At 36.0% G+C, this 24,557-nt stretch overlaps 1 protein-coding gene across 1 annotated transcript; it reads left to right on the top strand.

Moving 5' to 3' along the window:
- The first annotated feature begins 13,335 nt into the window (after nucleotides 1-13,335).
- LOC102982650 (cofilin-1-like) lies at nucleotides 13,336-13,827 on the top strand. The gene has a single exon (XM_055081910.1). It carries the CDS (start codon nucleotides 13,336-13,338, stop codon nucleotides 13,825-13,827), a length of 492 nt encoding a protein of 163 aa, XP_054937885.1.
- The last annotated feature ends 10,730 nt before the right edge of the window (nucleotides 13,828-24,557 follow it).

Genomic DNA, 24,557 nt, shown 5'->3' with positions numbered 1-24,557 from the left:
TTTCCATGTGAATATTCAATTATTCCAATAACATTTGTTGGAAAGACTAAATCTTTCCCCATTGAATGGTCTTGGCACCCTTTTTGAAAATCAGTTAACCCAGATAAATGAACTTATTTCTGACCTCGCAATTATATTCCATTGATCTGTATGCCTATCCTTATGCCAGTGCCACACTGTCTTGATTGCTGTAGCTTTGTAGTAAGTTTTAAAATTGGGAAATATGAGTCCTCCACTTTTGCTGTCCTTTTACAAGATGTTTTTTTTGTTATAGTGGATCACTTGCATTTCCATATGAACTTAAGGATCAATTTGTTAATTTTTGAAAAATAGCAATTGGAATTTAGATAGAGATTACATTGACTCTGTACATCAATTTGGGGAACATTGCCAGCTTAATATTAAGTCTTCCAAAGCAGGAATACAGATTATCTTTATATTAACTTATGTTTTCTCTAATTTATTTCAATAATGTTTTGTAGTTTTCTTCTTCTATGACTCCCATATCACATATTTTGATTTTCTTAGTGAGGTCTCATAAGTCTCTTAAGCTTTCTTCACTCTTTTTCATTCTTTGTTTTCTTTTTGTTCCTATTATTGGATAATTTCCAATGACCTATCTTTGAGTTCACTGATCCTTTCTTTTGCTTGATCTAGTTTACTGTTGAGCCCCTCTAGTGAATTTGTCAGTTCAGTTATTGTATTCTTTAGCTCCAAGATTTCTGTTTATTACTTTTGAAATATTTTCTGTCACTTTGTTGAAATTCTCACTTTGTTCCTGCATGTTCTCCTGATTTTGTTGAGCATCTTTATGATGGTTATTTTGAATTCTATGTGAGGTAAATCATATGTCTCCATTTCATTAGGGTTGGGTTCTGAAGAATTATCTTGTCTGTTTGTTTAGAATGTATTTCCAGTAGCCCCTGTAGTGAGGGGCTACTACAAGTGCCTTCATACAAGTTCAAACTGCTGTATTTGTTCTCAGTGGTGCTTAGGTATCTAGAGTATGCTTGGTTTCATCAGCATTCTGAGACAGGTGAAACAGAACCAGTGCCTTTGGCAGCCCCCAGTAATTTGGAACATTGGACATGCAGTCCAACTCTTTCTCCCCCCAAGGAGAAGCTGGGAGCTAGGTGTTTCCTCTCGATCATATGGTACTGTGTCAAGGATAGGGATTATGGTAAGAGTATATTTTCCTACTGGCTTTGATGTGACTAGTTTCATGCTTGCCCAGGGTGTAGAAACTTCTCAACTAGATTCTGGACTTCTCACAAAAGGAATTTGTTCATGTATTGTTGTTGTTTCAGTGTGCCTATGAGGGAAAGTGGGGTCTAGGGTTTCTACCATTTTGACATCACCCCCCGTTTATTCTTTTTTAATGTAGACATTTACAGCTATACATTTCCCTGGAAGCATAGTTCTCTCTGATCCCCATTTGTTTTAGTATGTTATGATTTCATATTTATACTTCTCTAAGTTCTTTTTTTTTCTAATTTTACATGTAATTTCTTTTACCCATTTGTTATTTAAGAATGTGTTGTTACATTTCCACACATTTATGAATTTCCAGAATTTCCTTCTGTTATTGATTTCTAATTGCATTCTGTTCTGGTTGAAGAACATACTTCATGTGATTCCAATCTTTTAACATTTATTGTGACATTTTTACAACCTGACATATGGTCTATCCATATGTTACATGGTAAACTGCTCCATGAACAATTAAGAATACTGTGTATTCTGCTGTTTGTGGGTAGAGAGTTCTATAGATGTCTGTTAGGGCTAGGTTGGTTGATTTATAGTGTTCAAATCTTATATTTCCTTGTTGATCTTCTGATTATTTTTTCTATCCATTATTGAAAGTACATTATTGATGTGTCCAACAATTATTGTTAAACTTCATTTATGTTAGTTTTTACTTCATGTATGTTGGGGCTCTATAGTTAGGTGCACACATGTTTAGAATTGTTATATTTTCTTGACCTTTTTTTGATTATAAAATGTCCCTTTTGTTTCTAATAACAAATTTTGTCTTAAATTCTATTTTAAATTAATTTTTATTGGAATATAGTTGATTTACAATGTTGTGTTAATTTCTGCTGTACAGCAAAGTGAATCAGTTATACATATACATATATCCACTCTTTTTTAGATTGTTTTCCCTTATAGGTCATTACAGAGTATTGAGTAGAGTTCCCTGTGCTATACAGTAGGTCCTTATTAGTTATCTATTCTGTATATAGTAGTGTGTGTATGTCAACCCCAATCTCCCAATTCATCCCACTCCCTCTTTCCCCCTTGATAACCATAAGTTTGTTTTCTACATCTGTGACTCTATTTCTGTTTTTCAAATAAGTTCATTTGTACCTTAAGATTCCACATATAAGTGATATCATATGATATTTTTCTTTGTCTGACTTACTTCACTCAGTATGACAATCTGTAGGTCCATCCATGTCAGTGCAAATGGCGTTATTTTGTTCTTTCTTTATGGCTGAGTAATATTCTATTGTATATATCTACCACATCTTGATATTTGTATAGCCACTCCACCTCTATTTCGGGTACTGTTATCAAAACATATATTTTTCCATCCATTGTTAACAGGGTGCAGAGGTGGTATGACTGCTTGGATCATGGGAACACTGGTAGTACCAAATGTACAGGGAAGCTGGTGGCCATGGGCACAAGAAATATGGCCCTAGTGAGGGCCTTTTCTGGTGCCCAGCTTAAGGCATGTGAGGGCCAGCCCTGGTTGGGGTTTTTCTGGCACCCAAGAGCAGGCTTGTGAGGGCCAGCCCTGAGGGGGCTTCTTTTATTGTCATTAGTAGGCAAGAGAGAGGTTACAATAGTGCCTCCTCCCCCTGCATGTGACTCAGCAGCAGCACCCTGCTTCCATCGCAGTCCAGTCTTCCTTCACAGGCACTCCCTGCTGCCGATTTCCTCCCTCCCATCCCCCCAGTCTATCTCCCTACAGCCAACAGCAGCCCCCAGTCTGGACCTGTTCTCCAATCCCCGCACACTAGCTCCCAGCCCCCTTGCACATCTGTGAACACATGTCCCAGTCCAGGGCACGTAGGGCTGTGGTACAGACCATCTGTGTATTTCTCACTCTGTCCCATCTGCCACAGATCAGCTGTTTCACCATATTCCAATGGCCTCAAATGCTTCCCTTCTGTCCCAAATGATTTCCCTGTCAGAGAGGGGTTTCCCCGAATTTGGAAATCTCTCCTCTGCTTCAGCTCCCCCGCCCCAGGGTGCACGTCCCACCCCTCTTCCTCTCCTCCTCCTTCTCCCTTCTTTTTTTTCCATCCTACCCAGTTATGCAGGGATCTTTATAGTCCTTTCTGGTTTCCAATCTTTTGCTAGTTTTAAGCCGGTGTTCTGTGAGAATTGTTGCATCTATAGATGTATTCCTGATGCATCCATGGAGAGATGAACTGCACGTCCACCTACTCGGCTATCTTGAATCCTCTCTCTTTCCACCTTGATTTAATTCACTAATACTGTGTTTTAAGTCTTCCAGGTATTCATATTTAATTTCACTTTCTTTGTTAAGTATTTTCCATTAGAAAGCTAAACAAATAGAATATTTCATTAGTAGTGGACTTTTACATTTTCTTCATAGAGTCACTGCCATTTATTATATACTAGTGTTTGAAATGAATGTAGGTAGTAGTTTCGAAGACTTAATTTTAGAATTTCAATTTACAGATGTTTATAATGCAGGAGTTATGCATTAAAAATAGTGACTGTATAAACAATTTTTTAAATTTATTATTTTACTCTCTAGATCAATAATTCCTTCCAAATTTCAAATAAAGTGAAATGTACAAAGATTTGAGATTAGCATCTATACCTTTAATTTCTTGGGATCAATTTTGTTATTCTACTATCTTTCTCATATTCTGAAGATGATTAGTCTGGATGATATTAAGTTTTTAGGGCCAAAATAAAGTGGTCCAAAAGTTTTGTGTAGATTTTTAAAATAATTAACCATGCAGCTTTCTTGGCACAAGAAAAAAGCAAAGCAAGTAACTGTATTTCTATTGCTCTAAAAATAAATGTTTTTATTTTCCTATTTGTTTATTTTGCTCTTCTTTCCACTTTTCTTAATATTATGGATTTACACCCAAGAAGCTACACATTTTGAAGAAGTTTCAGTTTATAATTTTATTAATTAATATTTTACCCAGTGAGTTTAATTAGAAAATATTACATGCGATTTAAGTAGAAAAACAGTAGTACAGTTGTAAATTATATTTTTTTGAGAAGTTGAGATCATATGTTTAATTTATAGAAGATTGGAGCTGGTAATATAGAATGGATTTGCCACAAATGGAATTAATTAATGGTGTAGTGAGAATGGAATAATCTGGTTGTGCAGTCATGAATCTCTTTTTAGACAAAGATACATTTGAAAAGCAGAAGGTTTTATTTGTGTATGTATGGACAAAGTTGTATTCTCAATAGGATATAAATTTCATTCTTTTTATTTTTTAAGAAGTTCTAATATAACTTTAGTATAAACAAAAACAATATTTCCCAGTCATATGTAAGGGTTATCTTCATTCATATTTTCCGTTTCCTTCCCAATATTTAGTATTATTTATCCATTAAAAATTGACTCAGTTTTAAAGCCATGTATTTTGGCTATTTATATTCCTTCTAATATATTTAATTTTTTAAAAATATATGCTTACTACAAAAATATTTGCCGGGGCTTCCCTGGTGGTGCAGTGGTTGAGAATCCGCCTGCGGATGCAGGGGACACGGGTTCGTGCACCGGTCCGGGAAGATCCCACATGCCGCAGAGCGGCTGGGCCCGTGAGCCATGGCCACTGAGCCTGTGCATCCGGAGCCTGTGCTCCACAACAGGAGAGGCCACAACAGTGAGAGGCCCGCGTACCACCAAAAAAAAAAAAAAAAAAAGTTTGCCTACATACGTCCTACAATACTCTCACATATTACCAGGGTTAAAGGACCACTTAGTCCTTTAAATGGAGACACCGTTAGCAGTCAACTACTCTCCCTCCATCTTGGTTAAGTTCACAAGTCCTGTGCTATCTGTTGAGAAACATCAAGTAAAATACTCTGTAGAGGGAACTAGGGTGTAATCATTATACAACCTTAGAGCTGGAAAGGTTTCTTGAGATCAATGAGACCAGTGATTTTTTAAAGTTTGTTTGTTAAAGTTGTAAAGCTTGTTAATCAAATCGAATCTTCCACAAACCTCAGTATATAAAAGCAATAACACCTGAGTTGTTTGAGCTGAAACTGGTTATTTATTGAGTAGCTACAATGTGTCAGGTACTATGCTCAACATTTTACAAATGCCATCCCATTTAATCGTACAAGGTCCCAATGAGGAAGGCACTATTATTTGAGGAAACCGAAGTTTTGAGTGAGTACTGTGCCTCAGTTCAATGCCTGTCATTTTCTTATTTGCTCCGCTGTGTTGCATTTTATTACACACTGATCTTAGTACCTAAGAGAGTGCATAAATGACTTTACTATCTGAATCACAACCAAAGGAAAGCTAAGAAAATATTCTTCCGTGATTTGCAGGAAGATGAGCCCACTTGGACCTGAATATTTTTCACTTAGGAGAGCCTAGAATTGATAAGGGAAATCAGTCTAGGCAAAACCTTGGAGCCAGCTGGCAATACTACTGCTTATGAAACCAAAGCCATAGTTGCTGGTTTCCATGTATGAATGCACCCAGCTGGCCTTTCCTGCAGGTCGTAACTTCTTTGAATCGTGAATGCCTTAAGGAAACCAACAATGTCAGTTCTGATATACCCATGTAACAGGTCAGGTAGAGAATTGGACTGAGCATTTGTCAATGTTGATTTTCTGTCCTGCCACCTTTTGTCTCTTGAGATTTCAGATTAATATCACCATTTGAATAGTTTGAGGAAAAACCTTTCACAACTTGATCTTTGTTCCCCTTCAGTATGACACAAAGTGGTGTTGAGAAAAAAGAAGCCACAGAATACATTCATTCAAAAGGATATTTCTTTCTACATACAGCAAGGAGTATAGTCAAGCACAGTCACACATGCAAGATGATGTGAAGAGTAGTCTAGGAACCTCTCAGCCCTAAATGAATGTCCCCATCCAAACGCCATTATGACTTAAATTCCACCATTAGAGATTTATTCCTTTGAAAATTTTCATTTTATATTTCTTCGAATATGTCAGTGAATCTGATAATAATTAATGAAATGATTTATTAACTTTTCTCCTTATATTTCTACAGGTTAAAAGAGGCAAACTCTATATAGAAAGGGAAGGCTAGGTATACCAAAGACAAACTGCTTTTATTAAAATTTTAGGTATATCTGATTCTGTATCTTAAACTATTTGATTCATTTCTCCCATGTTCATAACAATTTTTTCTACTCCGTCCATCTTTTTTTTGCCCAACTAAAATTGAGGTGACTAGATATTCCTTTCCAGCTCTTAAAAGATTTAGAAAATCAAGATGAACACAATACTAGAACTATTCTAATTTGCTACGTTCAGCTGTTTTCTTGACAAAATATTTTACTCTTTCAAAAAGCATCAAGTGAACCAGTATTTACATAAAATAAAACAACTAAAAAAATTGAAATACAACCAAATCAAATTTTCATTAAATAGAACCAACTCACACACTAGTATATTTTCCTAAATTCAGAGCACTTATGAAGTTTAATGTCCTGAGCATAAACAGTTCAGTGATTAAAAATACTTCTCAGTTGTCTTTTCCCTCTTCATCCAATTTAATGATTAAGATTTTCTTAAGGATGCTTTTAATGGTCAATTTCAGAATAATTGTTTGGATCCATTATGTCAGTGATACAATTTGATTTTGACAAATACCACAAACTTTTGAAAAATTACCTATACAAGGGCCAAAGTTTAAGATCTTTAACTAGTGTAGTTTTTTTTTTTTTTTTTTTTTTTTGTGGTATGCGGGCCTCCCTTTGTTGTGGCCTCTCCCTTTGTGGAGCACAGGCTCCAGACGCGCAGGCTCAGCGGCCATGGCTCACGGGCCCAGCCGCTCCGCGGCATGTGGGATCCTCCCAGACCGGGGCGCGAACCCGGTTCCCCTGCATCGGCAGGCGGACGCGCAACCACTGAGCCACCAGGGAAGCCCTAACTAGTGTAGTTTTAAAGGATTATTCTCTGATTAAAGTATATTCTTAGAAAAAAAGATGATTTAAAAATTTAACTTCTTTTATGAAGAGGAAAACAAATTTTTTCATGCATGGAGATTTTGTGCATGATTCAGCTCATTCAAAATTTATTTACTTGCCATACAATGATAAAATAAGCAAAAATTTGGACAAAAATAATAGTCACACATTCAAGGTTTAGTGGAATGTCTAAATTTATCAGTCTTCTCAGTGACCTAGGGTCAACATCTATAAAGGTATTTTTAATTCCATTAAGTGATTATTAATAAATAATATTTCTGTTAATGTGGAAAATAGAAATTCTACATAGACAGGCTTTCTATGTTCTATCACTTGACCTGGTTTAATTGTTTTAGATATATTAGTGCATTACCCATCCCACCTCCTTTATTAGCATATCTTTGTAACTACTATGAAAAGTTATTTAAAAATGATCGAAGTTGAACAGTAGTTTTGCCTGCAGCTTGAAAGATTTATTTAACAAAGTGTTATTTAACAAAGGCGGATTATGTAGATTTCAAGTGATTATCAAAATATGAGTCAGCTTCATTTTACCTTCAAGAAGAAAAACAAAAAATAATAAAGGAATAAGAGAATCAGAGAAATGATCAATATAGCAACTGTTGTGATAAAAAAAATTAGAGACAGAAAAGTGGGTCAAAGTTTTCAGATATTATTTATAGATTTCTAAAAACAGCAGGAAGTAGTACTTAAAACCAACAAAAACTCAAATAACACTCTCTTTTAGCTCACCATAAAAACAGTATTACAAATAATCTCTTATAAATAAGATACATAGCTAAAATAATATTACTCAAACCTATAATTTTCCTATAAATAGCCCTATAAACCATCCTTAGGATATTATGCCATTTAATCACTTACACTCAAGAGGAAGCTAATATAATCACCTAGGACTCTCCCCCCCAAAAAAAATCTTAGCTGACAATTTCTTTGTCTTCAGTGTTATATAGTTAATTGTATATCTAAATGGCAATACTGACCTCAAACTATTGGTTACAAAATTCTGAGTAACCTTTGACATAGGCGTGAGTTTTTCACTGATGCTCAAAGGGAAAAAAATGTCAGAGAAACATTTAAAAATGTAAATGTGCTAATTTAGCTGTTTATGAATGGCAAAGCTATATGTTTCTAATAATTACCATGGAAAACAAATGTATATAATTTATTAGAGCATAACATAATATTAAAGTTTAATGAGATTTATTATTTTTGAAATATGTAAAATTAAAGAGAATAAAAAGTTAGTTAAACCTAATGCTATTTACCAATACATACCAGATGCCACTTTTTAACCCTGAAGTGGTTTGGTGATTTGTAGATCAGTTGTCTAAAAATAGACTGGCTCTCTGGATAACTGACATTTTGGAGATTCATTTTAGTTTTTGATCTTCTGTGATTAAGATGGTGAGAAATATCTGATTTCATCCTAATAATGTTGAGTCAGGGTGCCACACTGGCAAGCCAATGTATTACAGAGGATAGAGACCTCATAGGAAAAAAAGGCAGATTTGAAATGAAAGTTCAAAGTGATGCAGAAGTTTCACCTTTTAATATTCACCTTAAGTGAGGATCTCAGCTACCTTGGAAAAATAGGACTTATAGACAATACGGGAGTATTGTCTAGTATACTAGGAATTTTTACCATGTATAGTTCCTTTTGTCATCTCTACAAGATTTATAGAACTCTTTAAAAGTGCTTACAGTGAAACATAAGAGTTTTAAAACAAAACTTGTTTTATGGTGGTCAGTTTTCATTAATGTTCAATGTGTGTTTTCTGCTTGTTGCAGTGTTTTATGTAAGTGCAATAAATCAAGCTTATTTTGTTTTTCAAATCTAGAATATTTTTTCTAATTCTTTAAAGAGAGCTCTATTGACTCACTATGTTGGTGGAATTGGCAATATTTCCTTGCAACTGTATTAATTTTTGCTTCATAAAATGTGAGGCTCTGCTATTCGGTAGCAGAAGGGTAGCACAATGTGCCACCCTAAAATATGCCACTTTGGCATGTGGAGCTGAAGGCAGTCAAGACCCAGTAGACTCAAGAAGAGCTTTTTACCTCCCATTTAACATCCAGGAACCTATTAGTGTATATGGAAAATTAAAAATACTTACTATTTTCTTAATTTATGTACTATTGTTTTTCAGTATTTTAGTTTTCCTTTGCCCCAGTGACTTATTGAAGGTGTCCCTTAATTCCAACAACAAAAACTACATTTTAATCAGAATCTAGAAATTTTGTGGCAGAGTAGATTGTCCTGGGCCATACTATACATAAAAAGGTATTGAGAAAACAGAAGTTAGGAGTTAGCAATTCAAGTCGTCTTATTGACAAATACATTTTTAAATAAATAAGTTCAAAATAGTTTTCTTGAAAATAAATGACCTTTGTATTCAAAGTAAGTGCAAATCAGAAAAAATAGAAAAAGAAGTCATATGACCTTATTGATTTCTCTTTATTTATTTAGTTTTCCTTTAAAACAAGTGTAACAGATCTGGTAAGTTATGGACTGATATCCACAGTAATTGCTAGAAATTAATTAATAGAGACTTACTTGACATTTGGATGTGAGGAGAGATTTTTTCCTAAATGTTTCTTTTACATATTTTGGCATTTGACGTATGATTCATATCTCACTTATGCAAATGTTAAATCTATCATTAGGGATGAATAAGTTATGTGACATTAAATAAGGATTGCCTTCTAATTTCTATACCTATTCCTAAATTCCTTCACCTGACAATTCTTTGCTCAAGTAAATTGATATGTAAGGAAAATAATTAAGAAGTTTTCATTTTATTTAAGTTCTAAAAAATGATTTCTTCAGTCTTCTTCAGTATTGTGTCACTATGTCACAACTTAAGGATGAGTATACTAATATTGAAATTAATTGCATTTTAACACAAGTAACATTCATGTTCTTTATGTCTAATTTCTTAGCTTTAAAATAAATTGGTTTACTGAGTAATGATTGACCTCAACATACTGATTTTTACCATATTCCCAATTTTGCTTTTTAAAAGTCAAATCCTTCTTTGGTGAGATTTAATTGCTTTATATTTAGATTGTGGGTGGGAAAACAATATAGTCGATATGCACAAAGGGATATTGCCTCCTTGAATATTCATTCATACTTATGCATGTGCAGAGGGGGATGACATTCCATCGAAATAGGTAATCATGAATATCATTAGGTAAGAAGACAAGAAGATATTCACTGACCCGTCTTCTCTTTAAGTTCAGGAATAAGAAAAGCAAGACCTTTGGGAAATATCTAAGATTAGGTTTATATCCTAAAAGCAATAAGGAGCTATTGATGGGTTTTAAGCATAAGACTGATGTGGTAATACTTATGTTTCAGAATATTATTGGCTTAGACTTCTGGTTTCTGGTCCAGCATGTAAGGGGTTTGGATGTCAGTTCTCTCATTCACACAGCAAGAAAAAAGCTGAACACACTGAAAATCAGCAACTCTTCTTAGATCCTTCAGAAAGCTGAGGTCGCAGGACAAATGCAGCCCCCAAAATTGAAGAAATAGTGGAAAACGAGAATCATAATTTATCAGAGTAGGAGCTCAGAAGCAGAAAACTCCATGGGAACTGGTGCCAGGGTAGGAAATCCTAATCTGTAACTGATGAATAGCTGGAGGCTCAGTATGGACTACTTTGAAAGTTAAAAACTGCAGGGGAGTGCAGTCTTAGGGAAGCCCCCATACTTTTCATGACTTTTTGAACATCAGAGAAAAAGCCCTTTGTGCCTCCAGCAGGGAGAGGGGAAATACAGCCATTTTAAGATATGCCCAGAGTGTTCAGTTCTTCTTAATAAGGCCCATCCTCAATAGAAACCTAGGTCAGAGCCTAACCTACCTGAGTTTTACCAGGGCCTTAACAATCTGGCAGAAGGGAAATACCCAACTCCAGTACCTTCTAGCCTTCCTGTCACTCCTAAGGGGGCAGGGACAAACAAAACTGAGATATACGTGGAAAGTCATAGGCTAGGGCCAAAGACTCATTAGAAGACTGAGACCTAATCATAGGAATATAGAACACCTCACCTCCCCCACACCTCATCAGCACATCAATAGATATCCTATATAATAACAGAAGAATACAACTGAAAAAAAACGGTGCATCTCAGACAATATTTAAGAAGTCTCTAGGGAAACCCCAGGACAACAGGGAAGACAAAAACAAGGACACCAGTGGAAATTTTAGTCTCTGATACCTGTTGAAATCCTTGGTGTATATACAAAGGTCTTGAAGAGATATTTGTACACCTATGTTGATAGCAGTATTATTCATAATAAGGAAAAGGTGGAAGCAACCTAAGGGTCCATTGTTGGGTGAATGGATAAACAGAATGTGATATATACATACAATAGAATATTATTCAGCCTTAAAAATGAAGGAAATTCTGATACATGTTACATCATGGACAAACCTTGAGGACATTATACTAAGTGAACTAGGCCAGCCACAAAAAGACAAATACTGTATGATTTCACTTATATCCACGTATATGAAATATCTAGAGTAGTCAATTTCACAGAAACATAAAGTAGAAAGGTGGTTGCCAGGGTCTGGGGACAGGGGGGAATGAGGAATTGTATTTTAATGGGTATAGAGTTTCAGTTTTGCAAGATGAAAAGTTCTGGAGAGTGATTGCACAAAATGTGAATATAGTTAACACTACTGAATTAAACACTTACAATCATTAAATTCATTAATTTTATGTTACACATATTTTATCACAATTAAAAAGTCATTTTAATTGACATGAATGTCTATGTAGAAAACTGCAAAGAATTTACCCAAAATAATTTCACTGAACTTATAAATGACTAGCAAATTTGAAGGATACAAGATTAATATATAAAGTCGATTGCTTTCTTATATACCAACAGTTAGCAATTTGAATTAGAAATTAGAAGCATAGTACTATTTATCTTTGACCCCCCCAAAATGAAATCCTTAGTTATAAATCTAACAAAATATGTACAATCAGGAAAACTACAAAACTCTGATGAAAGAAATGAGATGATTCTAAATGAATGAGAGATATTCCATATGCATAGATAGGAAGAGTCCATGTTAACAAGATCTCTGTTCTTCTCACCTTGATTTATAGATTTAATGCAGTCTCAATCCAAATCCCAGCCAGCCATTTTGTGTATTTTGACAAACTGATCCTAAAGTTTATATGGAAAGCAAAAAACCTAGAATTACCAACACAATATTTAAGAAGAACAAAGTTGGAGTACTGACACTAATCGACTTCAAGGCTTCTCATAATGCTACGATAATGAAAATGTTTGAAACTGGTGAAAGAATAGGCAAATGGATCAATGGAATGGAATAGAGAGCCCAGAAATAGAACCACATAAATATAGTCAGCTGATCTTTGACAAAGAAGAAAAGGCAATTTAATGGAGAAAGTATAGTCTTTTCAATAAATTGTGATGGAACAGCTGGACATCTACATGGAAAGGAAGGAAGGAAGGAAGACAGAAAGTAGGTTAATTAATTAATTTAGACAGACTTTACACCATTCACAAAAATTAACTCAAAATGAATCTGAAAACTAAATGTAAAATGCAAAGGTATATTGGGCTTCTCTGGTGGCGCAGTGGTTGAGAGTCCGCCTGCCAATGCAGGGGACACGGGTTCGTGCCCCAGTCCGGGAAGATCCCACATGCCGCGGAGCGTCTAGGCCCATGAGCCATGGCCGCTGAGCCTGCACTTCTGGAGCCTGTGCTCCACAACGGGAGAGGCCACAACAGTGAGAGGCCCGAGTACCGCAAAAAAAAAAAAAAAAGAAAAAAAAGAAAAAAAAAAAAGAAAATGTATAAACCTCCTGGAAGATAACATAGGAGAAACTCTAGGTGACCTAGGGTTTAGTGATGACTTCTTAGATACAACACCAAAAACATGGTCCATAACAAAATTTGATAATTTTTTAATTGAGTATATTTGATTTACAATATTAGTTTCAGGTGTAAAATATAGCAATTAAATTAACAGATTATAGTCCATTTAAAGTTATTATGATAAGTTGGATCCTGGCAACAGCTGCAGCAGCTCTTGTCTTTTGTGGCTCTCCTTGCTCTCTCCTTTTTGCTTCTGGAAACATGGTCTCCAGTGTGGCTATCTCTGAAGGGGTCATCAAAATGTTCAATGACATGAAGATGTGTAAGTTGTCAACACCAGAGGAGGTGAAGAAGGACAAGAAGGTGGTGCTCTTCAGCCTGAGCGAAGACAAGAAGAACATAATCCTGGAAGAGTGCAAGGAGGTAGGTGATGTGGGCCAGACTGTAGACGACCCCTACGCCACCCTTGTCAAGATGCTTCCAGACAAAGGCTGCCACTACGTCCTCTATGAGGCAATCTATGAGACCAAGGAGAGCAAGAAGGAGGACCTGGTGTTCATCTTCTGGACCCCTGAGTGTGTACCCCTTAAGAGCAAAATGATCTATGGCAGCTCCAAGGATGCCATTAAGAAGAAGCTGACAGAGATCAAGATGAATTACAAGCAAACTTGTAAGGAGGTCAAGGACCCCTGCACCTTGGCAGAGAAGCTGGGGAGCAATGCCGTCATCTCCCTGGAGGGCAAGCCTTTGTGAGGCCCCTCCAGCCTCCTGCCTGGAGCATCTGGCAGCTCCAGACCTGCCTATGGGGGTTGCAGGCTGTCCCCTTCCTGCCAGACCTGAGGGACTGGGGGGATCCCAGCAGGAGGAGGGCAGTCCCTTCACCCCAGTTGCCAAACAGCCCCCCCACCCCCTGGATCTTCCTCCTTCTCCCTCCATCCCTGACAGTTCTGGCCTTCCCAAACAGCTTTTGATCTTCTGATTCCTCTTGGGTTGAATCAGATCAAGTTCTCCCTAGGAACCCCTATTTTGGGGGGGCTGTATGTTTTTTTTGACAACACCCCAATTTCCCACCTGTTCCTCCGCTTTCCCATGCTGCCAACGTCTAACCACAATAGTGACTGTGCTTGTCTGTTTAATTCTGTGTATAAATGGAATGTTGTGGAGATGACCCCTTCCTGCACTTCCTGGTTCCCCTCCCCTTTTTCCCCTGGTCACAGCCACTCATGGAAGCAGGACCAGTAAAGGACCTTCAATTCAAAGCACACACATACACACACAACAATACAAATAAATAAATAAATAAAGTTGTTATGAAATATTGACTATATTCCCTGTGATGTACAATATATACTTGTAGCTTACTTATTTTATACATAGTAGTTTGTACATCTTGCCCCTCCCTCCTTCCCTTTCCCCCTGGTAGCCACTAGTTTGTTCTCTATATCTGTGAGTCTGTTTCTGTTTTGTTATATTCATTTGTTTTATTTTTTAGACTCCATATATAAGTGATAACATAGAGTGTTTCTCTTTCTCTATCTGACTTATTTCACTAAGCATAATACCCTCTAGGTCCATCCATGTTGTTGTAAATGCCAAAATTTTATTATTTTTATGGCTGAGTAATATTTCATTGTATATATATACCACATGTTCTTTATCCATTCATCTGTTGATGGATACTTAGGTTGCTTCCACATCTTGGCTATCGTAAATAATGTTGCTATGAACATTGGGGTGCATATATCTTTTCAAATTAGTGTTTTCATTTTCTTTGGATATATACCCAGGAGTGGAATTAGAGGATCATATGGTAGATCTATTTTTGACTTTTTGAGGAACCTCCATACTGATTTCAAAATGGCTTCACCAGTTTACATTCCCACCAACAGTGTACAAGCATTCCCTTTTCTCCACATCGTCGCCAATATTTGTTATTTGTGTTCTTTTTGACGATAACCATTCTGACAAGTGTGAGCTGATATCTCATGGGTTTCATTTGCATTTCTCTGATAATTAGCTATGTTGCACAGCTTTTCATGTGCCTATTAGCCATCTCTACAGCTTCTTTGGGAAACTGTCAATTCAGGTCTTCTGCCCATTTTTTAATTGAGTTTTTTGTTATATTGAGCTGTATGAGCTGTTTATACATTTTGGATATTAACTCCTTATCAGACATGTCATTTGAAAATATCTGTTCCCATTTAATAGTGTCTTTTTCTTTTCTTAATGGTTTCCTTCCCTGTGAAAAAGATTTAAGTTTGATATTGTCCCATTTGTTTAATTTTGCTTTTGTTTCCCTTGCCTGAGAATACAGATCCAAAAAATATTGCTAAGACATATGTCAAAGAGTGTACTGCCTATGTTTTCTTCTAGGAGTTTTATGGTTTCAGGTCTTAAATTTAGGCGTTTAATAGATTTTAAGTTTATTTTGGTATATGGTGTGAAAAAAATGTAATTTCATTCTTTTACATGTAGCTGCCCAGTTTCCCTAGCACCACTTATTGAGCCATACAAATTAAAAATTTTTTTGTTGTAGTTCTATGAAAAATGCCATTGGTATTTTGATAGAGATTTCATTGAATCTGTAGATTGCTTTGTGTAGTATGGTCATTTTAATGATATTAATTCTTCCAGTCCAAAAACATAATATACTTTTCCATCTGTTTGTGTTGTCATTAATTTTATTTATCCATATCTTATAGTTTTTCAAGTACAGACATTTACCTCCTTAGGTAGATTTATTCCTAGGTATTTTATTCTTTTTGTTGTGATGGTAAATGGGATTGTTTCCTTAATTTCACTTTCTGATAGTTCATTGTTACTGTATAGAATAGAAAGACACTTATTTTTATTAAATTTGTATCCTGCAACTTTACCAAATTCATTGATGGACTCTAGTAGTTTTTTGGTGGTATCTTTAACATTTTCTTTGTGTAGTATCATGTCATCTGCAAGCAGTGAAAATTTTACTTCTTTCTTTCCAGTTTGGAATCATTTTATTTTTCTCTTGTCTGATTGCTGTGGATAGGACTTCCAATACTATGTAGAATAAAAGTGGCAAGAATGGGCATCCTTGTCTTGTTCCTAATCTTAGAGGAAATGCTTTGAGCTTTTCAATGTTGAGTATGATGTTAGTTGTGGGCTTATCATAAATGGCCTTTATAATGTTGGGGTATATTCCCTCTATACCCATGTTGTTGAGAGTTTTTGTCATAAATGGATGTTGAATTTTGTCAGAAGGTTTTTCTGCATCTATTGGGATGATCACATGATTTTTTTTTCAGTTCATTAATGGGGTGTATCACATTGATTGATTTGCAGATATAAAACCATACATGCATACCTGAGATAAATCCTACTTGATCATAGTATATGATCCTTTTAATGTATTGTTGAATTCAATTTGCTAATATTTTGGTGAGGATTTTTACATCTATGCTCATCAGTGATATTGGCCTGAATTTTTCTTTTTTAGTTTTATCTTTGTTCTGGGTATCAAGATGTTGCTGTGCTTGTAGAATGAGTTTGGACGTGTTCCTTCTTCTGCAATTTTTTGGAATAATTTTAGAAGAATAGGTGTTAACTTTGTTTGGTAGAATTCATCTCTGTATGAATCAGGTCCTTCGCTTTTGTTTGTCGGGAGTTTTTGTTTGGTTGTTTTGATTTGCTTTGTTTTTATGGATTCAATTTCATTACTGGTCATTGGCCTGTTCATGTTTTCTAGCTCTTTCTGGTTCAGTCTTGGGAGATTGTACACTTATAGCAATTTGTCCATTTCTTCCAGGTTTTCCATTTTATTGGCATATAGTTGTTCACAGTAATCTCTTATGATCTTTTGTATCTCTGTGTTGTAAACTGTAACTTCTTTTTCATTCCTGGTATTATTGATTTGAGACCTCTCTCTTTTTCTTCTTGGTGAGTCTAGCTAAAGTTGTATCAATTGTGTTTATCTTTTCAAACAACCAATTCTTATTTTCATTTGTCTTTTCCCTTGTTTTTTTAAGTTTCTATTTCATTTATTTCTACTCTGATCTTTATGATTCTTTTTACTTCTATTAACTTTGGATTTTGTTGTTCTAATTTTTCTAGTTCATTTAGGTGTAAGGTCAGGTTGATTATTTGCGATTTTTTTTGTTTCCTGAAGTAAGCTTGTATTACTATAAACTTCCCTCTTACAACTGCTTTTCCTGCATCTCACAGAATTTGGTCACTGGGTTTTTGTTTTCATTTGTCTCCAGGTATTTTCTCATTTCCTATTTGATTTCTTCAATGATCCATTGGTTGTTTAGTGGCATATTATTTAGCTTCTATGTGTTTGTGGGGTTTTTTTTGGGGGGAGCGGTATACTTGTTTTACAATGTTGTGTTAGTTTCTACTGTACAGCAAAGTAAAGTAGAATTCCCTGTGTTATACAGCAGGTTTATATACAAAATAGATAACTAATGTGTTTGTGTTTTATTTCTGGTCTCATAGAATTGTGTTTGGAAAAGATGCTTGATATGTTTTCAATTTTCTTAAATTTACAGAGACTTGTTTTGTGCCCTAGCATGTGATCTATACTGGAGAATGTTCCATGTGCAGTTGAAAAGAATGTGTATTCTGCTTCTTTTGGGTGGAATGTTTTATATATATATATATATATATATATATATATGTACAGTAAGTCCCCTACTTACAAACCTTTAAGTTGCGAACTTTCAAAGATGTGAATGTGCATTCATATGCCCAATCACGTAAGTTAGTTCATGTGTCTGGTGTACATTGTCACATGCTTGCATCTTCTACAAGTGGTTATGGTTTTGTGTACTTTACTGTAGAGTACAGTAGTACAGTATCTTTATTTCAAGCCCAGGATGTCCGGAAGCAAGTGTAAAAGCAGCAGTGATGTAGTTGGTACTGCTAAGAAGCACCAGGAATTGGAGGCCCAGAGGAAGGACGAAGAGAGACAAGAGGAAGAAGAAGTAACTGAAGAACAAAAAAAGTTTCATGATGCAGGAAATGGCACGGGGATTTTCTTTATTTGAGGAGGCACTGTTAGTTTTTGAGGCACAGGACACAAGTGTAGAACAGTACACGAAGGTTGCAGCAGCCATTCAAAATGCAATCCAGTTCTACCGTGTCATCTATGACAAGAAATAAAGAGCTACTACCCAGATATCACTGGATTGTTTTCTCAAGAGGATAGATAGAATTGAATCCAGCAAGGAACCAAACCTGTGTCGTAATTTCATTCTTTTACATGTAGCTGCCCAGTTTTTCCAGCACCACTTATTGAAGAGACTGTCTTTTCACCATTATATAATCTTGCCTCCTTTGTCACAGATTAAATTGACCATAAGTGTGTGGGTTTATTTCTGGGCTCTCTATTTTGTTCCATTGATGTATGTATATGTTTTTGTGCCAGTACCATACTGTTTTCATTAACGTACCTTTCTAGTATAGTCTAAAGTCAGTGAGTGTGATACCTCCAATTTTGTTTTTCTTTTTCAAGATTGCTTTGGATATTTGGGGTCTTTTGTGTTTCCATACAAATTAAAAATTTTTTTGTTGTAGTTCTATGAAAAATGCCATTGGTATTTTGATAGAGATTTCATTGAATCTGTAGATTGCTTTGTGTAGTATGGTCATTTTAATGATATTAATTCTTCCAGTCCAAAAACATAATATACTTTTCCATCTGTTTGTGTTGTCATTAATTTTATTTATCCATATCTTATAGTTTTTCAAGTACAGACATTTACCTCCTTAGGTAGATTTATTCCTAGGTATTTTATTCTTTTTGTTGTGATGGTAAATGGGATTGTTTCCTTAATTTCACTTTCTGATAGTTCATTGTTACTGTATAGAATAGAAAGACACTTATTTTTATTAAATTTGTATCCTGCAACTTTACCAAATTCATTGATGGACTCTAGTAGTTTTTTGGTGGTATCTTTAACATTTTCTTTGTGTAGTATCATGTCATCTGCAAGCAGTGAAAATTTTACTTCTTTCTTTCCAGTTTGGAATCATTTTATTTTTCTCTTGTCTGATTGCTGTGGATAGGACTTCCAATACTATGTAGAATAAAAGTGGCAAGAATGGGCATCCTTGTCTTGTTCCTAATCTTAGAGGAAATGCTTTGAGCTTTTCAATGTTGAGTATGATGTTAGTTGTGGGCTTATCATAAATGGCCTTTATAATGTTGGGGTATATTCCCTCTATACCCATGTTGTTGAGAGTTTTTGTCATAAATGGATGTTGAATTTTGTCAGAAGGTTTTTCTGCATCTATTGGGATGATCACATGATTTTTTTTTCAGTTCATTAATGGGGTGTATCACATTGATTGATTTGCAGATATAAAACCATACATGCATACCTGAGATAAATCCTACTTGATCATAGTATATGATCCTTTTAATGTATTGTTGAATTCAATTTGCTAATATTTTGGTGAGGATTTTTACATCTATGCTCATCAGTGATATTGGCCTGAATTTTTCTTTTTTAGTTTTATCTTTGTTCTGGGTATCAAGATGTTGCTGTGCTTGTAGAATGAGTTTGGACGTGTTCCTTCTTCTGCAATTTTTTGGAATAATTTTAGAAGAATAGGTGTTAACTTTGTTTGGTAGAATTCATCTCTGTATGAATCAGGTCCTTCGCTTTTGTTTGTCGGGAGTTTTTGTTTGGTTGTTTTGATTTGCTTTGTTTTTATGGATTCAATTTCATTACTGGTCATTGGCCTGTTCATGTTTTCTAGCTCTTTCTGGTTCAGTCTTGGGAGATTGTACACTTATAGCAATTTGTCCATTTCTTCCAGGTTTTCCATTTTATTGGCATATAGTTGTTCACAGTAATCTCTTATGATCTTTTGTATCTCTGTGTTGTAAACTGTAACTTCTTTTTCATTCCTGGTATTATTGATTTGAGACCTCTCTCTTTTTCTTCTTGGTGAGTCTAGCTAAAGTTGTATCAATTGTGTTTATCTTTTCAAACAACCAATTCTTATTTTCATTTGTCTTTTCCCTTGTTTTTTTAAGTTTCTATTTCATTTATTTCTACTCTGATCTTTATGATTCTTTTTACTTCTATTAACTTTGGATTTTGTTGTTCTAATTTTTCTAGTTCATTTAGGTGTAAGGTCAGGTTGATTATTTGCGATTTTTTTTGTTTCCTGAAGTAAGCTTGTATTACTATAAACTTCCCTCTTACAACTGCTTTTCCTGCATCTCACAGAATTTGGTCACTGGGTTTTTGTTTTCATTTGTCTCCAGGTATTTTCTCATTTCCTATTTGATTTCTTCAATGATCCATTGGTTGTTTAGTGGCATATTATTTAGCTTCTATGTGTTTGTGGGGTTTTTTTTGGGGGGAGCGGTATACTTGTTTTACAATGTTGTGTTAGTTTCTACTGTACAGCAAAGTAAAGTAGAATTCCCTGTGTTATACAGCAGGTTTATATACAAAATAGATAACTAATGTGTTTGTGTTTTATTTCTGGTCTCATAGAATTGTGTTTGGAAAAGATGCTTGATATGTTTTCAATTTTCTTAAATTTACAGAGACTTGTTTTGTGCCCTAGCATGTGATCTATACTGGAGAATGTTCCATGTGCAGTTGAAAAGAATGTGTATTCTGCTTCTTTTGGGTGGAATGTTTTATATATATATATATATATATATATATATATGTACAGTAAGTCCCCTACTTACAAACCTTTAAGTTGCGAACTTTCAAAGATGTGAATGTGCATTCATATGCCCAATCACGTAAGTTAGTTCATGTGTCTGGTGTACATTGTCACATGCTTGCATCTTCTACAAGTGGTTATGGTTTTGTGTACTTTACTGTAGAGTACAGTAGTACAGTATCTTTATTTCAAGCCCAGGATGTCCGGAAGCAAGTGTAAAAGCAGCAGTGATGTAGTTGGTACTGCTAAGAAGCACCAGGAATTGGAGGCCCAGAGGAAGGACGAAGAGAGACAAGAGGAAGAAGAAGTAACTGAAGAACAAAAAAAGTTTCATGATGCAGGAAATGGCACGGGGATTTTCTTTATTTGAGGAGGCACTGTTAGTTTTTGAGGCACAGGACACAAGTGTAGAACAGTACACGAAGGTTGCAGCAGCCATTCAAAATGCAATCCAGTTCTACCGTGTCATCTATGACAAGAAATAAAGAGCTACTACCCAGATATCACTGGATTGTTTTCTCAAGAGGATAGATAGAATTGAATCCAGCAAGGAACCAAACCTGTGTCATCAACGTCAGGCGTGAGTGAAATTGCAGCTTGCCCTCTGTCTCCTATTGCTGATGATCCTTCAGCTCTACCATCTCCCACGTCCTCTCCCTCCTCCAGTCAGTAACTCTTCTTACCTTTTCACTCAATGCCAGCCCCTGTATGCCAGCTGTTATACTGTACTACTGTACTTTTCAAGGTATTGCACTGTAAGATTAAAAATGTTTATTTTTTGTGTTTGTTTTTTATGTATTATTTTCATGAAAATATTATAAACCTTTTATATACAGTACTATATAGCCGATTGTGTTAGTTGGGTACCTAGGCTAACTTTGGTGGACTTACAAACAAATTGGACTTACAGACGCACTCTCTGAATGGAACTTCCTTGAATGTAGGGGACTTACTGTATATAAAGTCTATTTGATCTAATGTGTCATTTAAGAGCAGTGTTTCCTTATTGAATTTCTGTCTAAACGATCTGTTCATTGATGTACTGGGGTGTTAAAGTCCCCTACTATTATCGTGTTCTGTCAATTTCTCCCTTTATATCTGTTAATATTGGCTTTATGTATTTAGGTGTGTCTATGGTCAGTGCATATATATTTACAATTGTTATATCTTCTTGGATTGATACCTTGATCATTATGTAATGTCTTTCTTTGTCTCTTGTAAGAGTCTTTGTTTTAAAGTCTATTTTGTTTGTTGTAAGAATTGCTGCCCTGGCTTTCTTTTGATTTCCATTTGCATGGAATACCTTTTTCCATCCCCTCACTTTCAGTCTGCATGTGTCTTTAGATCTGAAGTGAGTCTCTTGTAGGCAGCATATACCTGGGTCTTGGTTATGTATCCATTCAGCCAGTCTATGTCTTTTGATTGGAGCATTTAGTCTATTTACATTTAAAGTAATTATTGATAAGTATGTATCAATACTTATTGCCATTTTGTTAATTGTTTTGGGGTTGTTTGTCTACTTTGTTTTTCTTCTTTTGTTCTCTTCCCTTGAGATTTGATGACTATTTTTAGTCATATATTTAGGTTACCTTTAGTGATATGTTTGGATTCCTTTCTCTTTTTGTGTTTGTGTATCTATTATAGATTTTGGTGTGGTTACTGTGAGTTTTACATATATAAGTGTGTGAGTGTGTGTGTGTATAAAATTATTTTAAGTTACTGATCTCTTAACTTCAAATGCATTTCAACAAGCCTGCATTTTCCTCCCCTCCCCCGCAAGTTTACTGTTTTTGTCATCACATTTTACATCATTTTGTTTTCTGTATCCCTTAACTACTTTTTGCAGATATAGATGATTTTTACTACTTTTTTCTTTTAACCTTTCTACTAGCTTTGCACATAGTTGATTTACTTCCTTTACTGTATATTTTCCTTTACCAATGAGCTTTTTCCTTTCATACTTTTCATGTTTCTAGTTGTAGCCTTTTCTTTTTTGCTTAGAGAAGTCCCTTCAACATTTCTTGTAAAGCTGGTTTGGTGTTGCTGAACTCTTTTAGCTTTTGCTTGTCTGTAAAACTTTTGATCTCTTCATTAAATCTGAATGAAAGCCTTGCTGATAGATTATTCTTGTAGGTTTTTCCCTTTCATCACTTTAAATATATCGTTCCACTCCCTTCTGGCCTGCAGGATTTCTGCTCAAAAGTCAGCTGACAGCATTATGGGAATTCCTTTGTATGTAACTTGTTGCTCTTCCCTTGCTGTTTTTTGTTTTTTGCGGTACGCGGGCCTCTCACTGTTGTGGCCTCTCCCATTGCAGAGCACAGGCTCCAGACGTGCAGGCTCAGTGGCCATGGCTCACGGGCCTAGCAGCTCTGCAGCATGTGGGATCTTCCCGGACCGGGGCATGAACCCGTGTCCCCTGCATCGGCAGGCGGACTCTCAACAACTGCGCCACCAGGGAAGCCCCCCTTGCTGTTTTAATATTCTCTCTTTATCATTTGCCACTTTAATTACAATGTCTTGATGTGGTCATCTTTAGGATGATCCTTTTTGTCCTTCCTGAATTGAGATGTCTGTTTCCTTTCCCAGATAGGGGACTTTTCAGTTATTATGTCTTCAAATATGTTTTCTGCCCTTTTCTTTCTCTCTTCTCCTTCTGGGACCCCTACAATGTGAATATTAGTGAGCTTGATGTTGTCCCAGAGGTCTATTAAACTGTCCTCTTTTCTTTTTATTCTTTTTTATTTTTTCTGTTTAACTTTAGTGATTTCCACTACTCTCTCTTCCAGCTCGCTGATCCATTCCTCTGTATCATTTAATCTACTGTTGATTCTTTCTAGTGTATATTTCATTTCAGTTATTGTATTCTTTAGCTTTTTTGGTTCTTCTTTATATCTTCTAACTCTTTTAAAAATTTCTTTCTGTGTTCATGCATTCTCCTGAGTTCTTTGATCATCTTTACAATCATTACCTTGAACACCTATTGGATAGATTGGCCTTTTCCACTTCACTTAGTTCTTCTGAAGTTTTATCTTGTTTCTTCATTTGGAACATGTTCCTCTATTTCCTCATTTTGTCTGGTTTGCTGTTTTTATTTCTATGTATTTGGTAGGTTGGTTATTTTTCCTGACCTTGGAGAAGTAGCTTTTTGTAGGAGATGTCCTATGCATGTTAACAGCACATTCTCCTCTGGTCACCAGAGCGATATGCTCTAGTTGTGCATTCTGTGTGGGCTGTGTGGGTCCTTCTGTTGTGGTGGACTGATTATGTGTGCAATCTGGTAGGTGTGGCTGGCCCCTGGACCAGTTGGTTGCCAGACTCTGCCTTGTGTAGAGGCTGCTGGCTGCTCATTGGCAGGCTGGGTCACAAGGCATTTGGCTATGGAACTCTAGGGGTCCTGGGGATAGTGCTGGCTCACTGGTGGGCAGAGCCACATTCTGGTGTGAGTGATTGTGAGCACAGGATCCTTGGATCTAGCTTCAGCCTACTCTTGGGTAGAGCCAGTTCCTGACATGGATGGCTGCAGGCTCTGGAGTGTCCCTAGGCTGGTGCTGTCCTGCTGTTGAATGGGACTGAGGCTCAGGGGGTCCTGGGGCTAGTGATGATTAATTGGTTGTTGGAACTCTGGGAACTGGTCCCAGTGTCTATGGCTACAGGGCTCTTTGTGTCTGGAATCTGTTGTCAGCCCACTGGTTTGGGGGGGCTGGTTCCTGGAGATGCTGACTGAGGGTCTCAAGGTGTTCCAGAGCTGGTGTTTGTATGTTGGTGGGAAGGACCAGGGCCTGGGAGATTCTGAGGTTGGTGCTGGCCTC

Source organism: Physeter macrocephalus, chromosome 21, assembly GCF_002837175.3.
Source record: "Physeter macrocephalus isolate SW-GA chromosome 21, ASM283717v5, whole genome shotgun sequence".
Taxonomy (NCBI): Eukaryota; Metazoa; Chordata; class Mammalia; order Artiodactyla; family Physeteridae; genus Physeter; species Physeter macrocephalus.
The sequence above is the reverse complement of the archived record's forward strand: the minus strand, read 5'-3'. Positions and strand labels throughout refer to the sequence as shown.